The sequence below is a fragment of the Arachis ipaensis genome, chromosome B06 (genome assembly GCF_000816755.2).
Source record: "Arachis ipaensis cultivar K30076 chromosome B06, Araip1.1, whole genome shotgun sequence".
Classification (NCBI taxonomy): domain Eukaryota; kingdom Viridiplantae; phylum Streptophyta; class Magnoliopsida; order Fabales; family Fabaceae; genus Arachis; species Arachis ipaensis.
Genome location: NC_029790.2, coordinates 96,996,348 through 97,003,246, shown reverse-complemented (window position 1 = coordinate 97,003,246; position 6,899 = coordinate 96,996,348). Strand labels below are relative to the sequence as shown.

General features: G+C 36.7%; 1 protein-coding gene across 5 annotated transcripts; it reads left to right on the top strand.

Moving 5' to 3' along the window:
• On the top strand, positions 321–5,499 carry LOC107604694 (ER membrane protein complex subunit 3). 5 transcript variants are annotated; one of them, XM_021104635.1, is made up of 10 exons: positions 502–749; positions 1,779–2,015; positions 2,378–2,540; positions 2,640–2,733; positions 3,593–3,712; positions 3,831–3,879; positions 4,144–4,243; positions 4,361–4,422; positions 4,598–4,656; positions 5,103–5,499. In XM_021104635.1, exons 3-10 carry the CDS (start codon positions 2,389–2,391, stop codon positions 5,205–5,207), a joined length of 741 nt encoding a protein of 246 aa, XP_020960294.1. In that variant the 5' UTR covers positions 502–749; positions 1,779–2,015; positions 2,378–2,388; the 3' UTR covers positions 5,208–5,499. The 5 variants fall into 5 exon arrangements, with proteins under 5 accessions (XP_016161825.1, XP_020960294.1, XP_016161826.1 ...); XM_016306340.2 differs by having other exon boundaries at positions 617–749; positions 1,758–2,015; XM_021104637.1 differs by having other exon boundaries at positions 675–749; positions 1,651–2,015.

Genomic DNA, 6,899 nt, shown 5'->3' with positions numbered 1-6,899 from the left:
ACTCTGCTTTTACCCCAAAAATAAAAATATTAAATAAATAAATAAATAAAACACTCCCTTTGATAAGAAAAAAAATCCTCCCACAGCAAAGAACAAATATGGGTACACTTACAACTATGATTCTGAAAATCGAATTGGCTGATTCGATTGGATCAACCGAAAATCGATCCGATTAACTTAAAAAACCGTTTGACAAAAAATTAGTGTGAAAACCGGTCGAACTGACGGTTAATTGGTGAACTGCGACCCAGATTTTGAAGGCTCACCGGTTTGGATCCATACGCCTCAAAACGTCGTTTTGTGTTGTTTTTTTTTTTTTTTTCTAAAAAAAAGCACAGATCAGAGAAAGAAGACCACCACGCCCCTTTCTCTCTCGGTGTCTCGCTCACATAAAACCAAAATACCCTTCTCAGAGCAGCCATCACCCACCAGCCATCACAAACTCATCACCCAACCAGTCAAAGAGGTCGCCGAACCCTTCTCCTCGTTGCGGGTGCCGTCATCGCCTGTGGAAAGGTCTGCTCGGTCCTCTTCTCATCGTTCGTCTTCTCCTCGCCGTCGGACGAAGGTCCGCGTCGAGCTCGTGGCGTCGCCGTCGTGAAGGATTGCTGGGTCCATCGGTCGTCGTCTCTCCGAGCTCTGTCTCGCTCTCTTTGTCCCAGCTCACTTCCCTGTTCGAGCTCTCTCTCACTCTCTCTGTCCGAGCTCACTTCCCTTCTCTCCGTCACTTCCTTCTTCCCTTGCCGCCGGTAAGCACTTCTAATTCAATTTATTTTTGCTTGTTTTGAGTTGATTTTGTGATTCAATTTGTTAATAATTCTGATCTGTGATTCTGAGTCTGAGTTGCTGGGATCAATTTATTTTTGCTTGTTTTGAGTTGATTCTCTGATTCAATTTGTTAATAATTTTGATTGTGTGATTCTGAGTTCTTGGGTTTTATGATTCTGAGTTTGGACTTATTTTTTCTGTTTTTGGATTCTCGACTTTGGATGCTAAGTTTTCTTGAATACCATGGATAACCGTAAATTTGCCAAGCCCTTGAAGTTGATCCTGGAAAATTTTGAATCCAAGGATAATTTTGATGATGATGCTGTTGTTGATCAACAAAGTGAGATTTTTGAGTTGTGGAAGATGGTTATGGATAGGTTTGCTTTGCCATTATTGATTGATCTTTGTGACAAAGCTGGATTGGACCCTCCACCGTGTTTCATGTCCACACAGAACTTAAGATGATGATTTCGGAGCGTTCTAGTGTTGTTGTGGCTAGGGTGGCTTGCTTGTGTACAGAACTGCGGTACCTGTCTGGGAATAATGACCTCTGGAAGAAGATGTTTGAGGAGGAGTTCGGGGAAGCTGGGAGTATAGTGAAGTTCTTTAAGGATTATTTTGCTTTACACTGGGAATCAAAGAAGAGATCGATGCAACTGGTTTTTTATGCATTATTCCCAGCACGGAGAGATTTTAATCCTTTTGGAAATTTTTTATTGTGTTTAATGATAAAATATGGATAAGTTATTATGTGAAATTACAAAATTTTGAATTTTATTAGTTTAGAAATCATTGAATTCAGATGTTTGAAATTGTATATTGAATTTTTAATAATTTTATTGTATATCTAACTAAACCGGTTCGATCATGGTTGGACTACGGTTGGACCATTGAACCATTGAATCCGTCACTTGACCGGTTCAATGATCGGTTCGGTTCTCGCAACCTTGCTTGCACCACACCAAACGGCCCCCTCTCTTGTCATTTAGCTCTCATCCTCACTTCCTCAGCCACGAAGCCTGCCGGCCAGGCGTCTGCTCCGAGCCTTCTCCGAAGACGACTTCAGTTTCTGCTCCAGACGCAAGCTCCATCGACGCTGCCGCCGAAGACTCCGCTCCATCTTCCATCTCCATTGCCGAAGACTCCCCTCCTATCCAGCCTCCAGCAACATCGACGTTGCCGCCGCCAGACTCCCCTCCATCCGTCCTCTGTACATCTCTGCTTGGATCTGAGACTGCCCTCAGCTGGTAAGCCCTCCCATCCAACCTCCAGCTCCCTCGATGGCGGCACCGTCAGCCTCCCCTCCATCCCTCCTCTACTCCACCCCCTCTGTCTTCTGTGTTCTACTGATATTGCTGGGATCTGTGTTGGATTAAATTTTCAAATCCACAACAATTTGATGATAATTGTAGATTTCAATTTGTTAGTGTGTGTGTGTCTATATATAGTAAAATTTTAGTTATGGATGTGGTGAATTAGAAAACATTTTGGCAATTATTAGGGGAATTAATCATTTTTCTATCTGATATCATATTTGCAAATCCCATGCATTAAATCGGAAGCTTCTTTAATTGTTTTGGTGATTGATTGAATATTTGGTTGTGATTAGTTAGCAGAATAATGGCAGAAGATCTGGTTCTAGATACTGCAATCAGAGACTGGGTGCTGATCCCTCTCTCTGTGGTTATGGTTCTAATTGGTGTGCTCCGGTATTTTGTCTCTAAGCTTATGCGCTCTTCCCAAACCCCTGATGTCAAAATTGTCAAAGAAGGGTAATTCCCTCTCCCCATTCAACACTATTATGTAGCTTTTTTCTTTTTGAATTATCTTTAGTGTAACATCAGGGTGATTTTCTGGTGATATTTATTAAGGCAAATGATGCTTAGAGCTCGGAACCTGCGTGCCGGAGCGAATTTTATTCCAGCGAAGGCTTTCCGTGCCCGCAAGATTTACTTTTGTAACGAGGTTTGTTTACTCAAATTCCATATGGTTTAAATGTGTACTATTATCTTGATTGGGGGCAGTCCTTTTGTCATTTTCTTTGTTGATCGTGCCAAAATTTGTTGATATGGAACGTTAAGTGATACTACAACACACACATAGGAATCTTAATTGACTATTAGAATGATAAGTTTATGAAATTAGATCAAATCAAAACCTAATTGAGAGGAGAACTTGAGGCATTGGAATCTCTCAATTTGGGGTTGATTTGATCTAATTTCATAAACCTATCATGTTAGTTGCCAAATAGGACTACTAGGTGTGTGTTGTGGTGTCACTTAACGTGTTATATCAACAAATTTTGACGCCGTTAGCAACGGAAGTGGCGGAAGGACTAAAATGATTAACTTAAAATCTTTGAAGAACGAATTTGATTAACTGAATCTTTCGGGACTAATTTGGAGAATGAGTGATCTTTACTAATTTGACCATTTACTTTTTGGTGCATTTACTGTCTGTTGTGGGGCAAGTAGTTAAAATCTAGATTTTACATAAAATCGAAGGATAACATTGAAAACGTAAAACATGAAATTGTAACATGATTCAAATTGTAAAATCATTTGATTTAATGGAAAATTTCAGAATCGATTGACTTGATCAAAATAGTAATATAATTTTAAGAGTTAAGTCAAGAATATAACCACTTATATTGTGCGATTTTAAGGGCACGATCTTATTTGCTTTTGCTCGAACTTTGTTCCTCTGATCCGCGCTGGATATTTGAGGAATAAATCTGAATTTTCATTTGACATATTTACAACAGTCTAAAATTCTTTACAAGTTAATAACCCTAAACTAATTGTTACTTTTATATTTGTTGAAGGAAAATGGGCTGTTGTTTGTTCCAAAGGGCCAAGCGCAGAATCCGCAGGCTCAGATGTTCTCCGATCCAAACATGGCCATGGATATGATGAAGAAAAACCTTTCTATGATCATTCCTCAGGTGTAAAAATTAAATTTACATAGCATTTTGGATAGGATATTGGATTGCACTCCTTACATGTTACGAATGCTATTTATAAGATGTTGTAATAACTTTGTTGTTTCCTCTTGTTCCACAGACTCTTACCTTTGCTTGGGTGAACTTTTTCTTTTCTGGTTTTGTAGCAGGTAATTTTTTACACTTTGCTCTCCTTCCTAATTTCTTCCCCACTCGGCAATTCTTCATTGATTGGAATCTTTTTTCTGTGTGTACCTCTGTATGTTTCTCGAGTGTTTTTGTCTATATAAATTGTCTTAAGCTGTAATTTGAACTTTTTCGTCATTGTTAATAACTATGCATCTGCCATTTTACATAGCACATACATTTCATTCCTTATGTTAGTGCCATAGAATCACTAATTTTGTTTTGTTAAATGTTTATCTCTCTTGCAGCCAAGATACCCTTTCCTCTGACACAGAGATTTAGGTCGATGTTACAGAATGGAATAGACCTAAGCACAGTAGATGTTAGCTATGTTAGCAGCCGGTCCTGGTAATTTTCATTTTAATGGAACTTGTGAATCCCCCCTCCCCCCTTTTTTTTTTTTCTCCACTGGATGTATTCATCTACTTGTTTCACTCAAGTTTAACTGCTGTGATCACATTTTAGGTACTTCCTCAATTTGTTTGGATTACGAGGATTGTTTAGTCTCATCTTGGGGGAGGAAAATGGTTAGTTATGGTTTGAAAACTGGGTACTTTTATATATGTGCTTTTAGTTATATCCTCTATTTCTTGAATTTGATTTTTTTTTAAATAATATATTCTGCATTTTTTTCATTATTTTTCCAAATTTTAGATAAGAATGATCACTAACTAGAATGCTGATGTGTTGTTTTTTCTACAGCTGTGGATGATACACAACGTATGATGCAAATGGGTGGATTTGGAATGGACCCTTCAAAGGTACACACGAGTGACTTTATAGGTTTTCATTAATGAGAATATCAATCTTTACTCTCTTGTCAAATATGATTTCTTTTTTTTTTTTTCACTTTTTTATGTTTATGGCATTTCAAATTGAATTCTTCCTCCCCTTCTTTTGGATATTTCTAACCAAAAATGATAAAATCTGGCATATACATTTCGTGTTTTCTTCCTGGGGGAAGGGGTGGAATTGTGTGTGTGTGTGTGTGTGCGTGTGTGTGGTGTCATCATTATGTAATTTGAACCATGTGTTAAGAGAAGAAAAACAGAAGTGGTCTATGCCCAAGGACTTGGGTAATCGGTAGTGTTATGGTTGTGCTTCAATGATGAAAATGGGAAAATAAATTGAATATAGCAAGGTGTAATTGGGAGTCGAATGAATATGCAATCTAAGTCTTTTCCCCCCCTAAAAATTTTGTTTGCAGGGCTTGAGTGCTGAGAAAGACAATCTTGACATAACACAACATGATTGGGCCTTACCAAATTTCGAGCAACGTGCTGAAGCTGTGTTAAGGAAAGTTGTCAATTGATCAATGTTATGCAATAGGGAGTTTAGTTGCTTGCATTAACAGGAGGATACGAGCCAAACTGTATAACCATAGCGAAAGATGTTGCTGATCGTGTTGAAGCTATTAGTGTATTTTCAAAGCCAAGACCTTTCATTATTATTAGAAAGCACTGATAACCAGAGATTAAATTACACATTAGTTGCATATTTTTTTTTCTGAATGTCCATAAGCATGAGAAACATAAATTTTTCCCGTGAAACGTTCAACTTTGTACCGTGTTTTAAAGTCATACTACTACTGTCTTTATCCATAACATGCTGGCTTGATGCACTAACTTTATTTGTGGATATTATTATTATTGTTCCTATTTTTGGATTGGCATGGAAAATTGGGAAATATTATTATTCCTATTATTGTTCCTATTCAAGTACCTCGCCTGGCTATGAGAGTGTATATATTACAGCCGTTTGAAATACACCCTCGTCGCAGTGAACAGTGCCTCTTCCCTCTTATTTGTATTTAACAACCAACAACTGGGTAGGGATAAGGTATTTGTATTACCTCTTCTCTCTTATTTTTGAGTTATTCTATTTGCTGCACATATCGAAGGCTTGTAGACGTTTATTCCACTCTCTATGAGCTCAAAACTTGTGCTAAATCAATTCTCAACACCTACTTCTATCGGATCTTCTTGCTCTTGTGCATTGAGGATTGTTTCGAGCTTGATGAAACATTATTGGATACCCTTTACTATTTTGAACTGTTTTGGGGTATGGTTTTCTCTTAGGATTCGATGTTTTGTTTGTATTTTTATTTTTACCTTCAGAAAGGGAAAACCTTTGCAAGCAAATGAATCGTGTGAATTTGATGTTTTTATTCAAATCACTTTTCTATTGTGGACGGTCTTGTGCTGATTAGCTCTTCCTCACATCAGTGCATAACATAAACATAAGCTATATCGACTCATGGCATCGTGTCTCTTGGTTGTGGCAAACATTTAAATTGCCGTTCATCTACCAGTACAAGTCGGCACAGTTGGATAAGAGTGTGTGTCATTTAGCCATCTTTTCTCGATTTGATTTTTCCTGGAGGATGAGATTGGAATTTGTTTGAAAGGGTTATCCACTTTGTGTGCCTTTGTCATGCTTGAGGGATTAATCATTGGATTTTCGACTTGCTAGATATTCTTATGAAAAAAAAATTGCTATTCATCTTAGTACATAAATTTAAGTATAAAAATAAAAAGATACAGTATTTGCACTAATTTTTTTCTTTATGGGATAAAAAAAATCTTAAATCTCCTTTCACTTGTCAATAATTTTTATAAATTTTAGGGTAAAGGGTATTTTTTTTCTAATATTTGCGATATTTTTTAAAAATATTCTTAATGTTTAGTTGTATTTAACTTTGTCTATAACGTTTTCGATTTGTGTGAAAAATACTTCTAGACGTTAACTCCATATAAAATGTTAGGAATAAAATTGAAATTTTTAGGGATAGTTTTGATACAAATCGTAAATATTAGGGTCAATGTTGGGACAAAATTGAATGAAATTAAACGTTAGGGATATTTAAAAAAAAATCTTAAACGTTAGAGACGCAAAAATATATTTTACCCTAATTTTTAATACTAAAGTAAATCATGTAATGAAAATATACACAAGTGATATATATAAATCATTAAAATTTAGAGTGATGCTATATGTACAAATG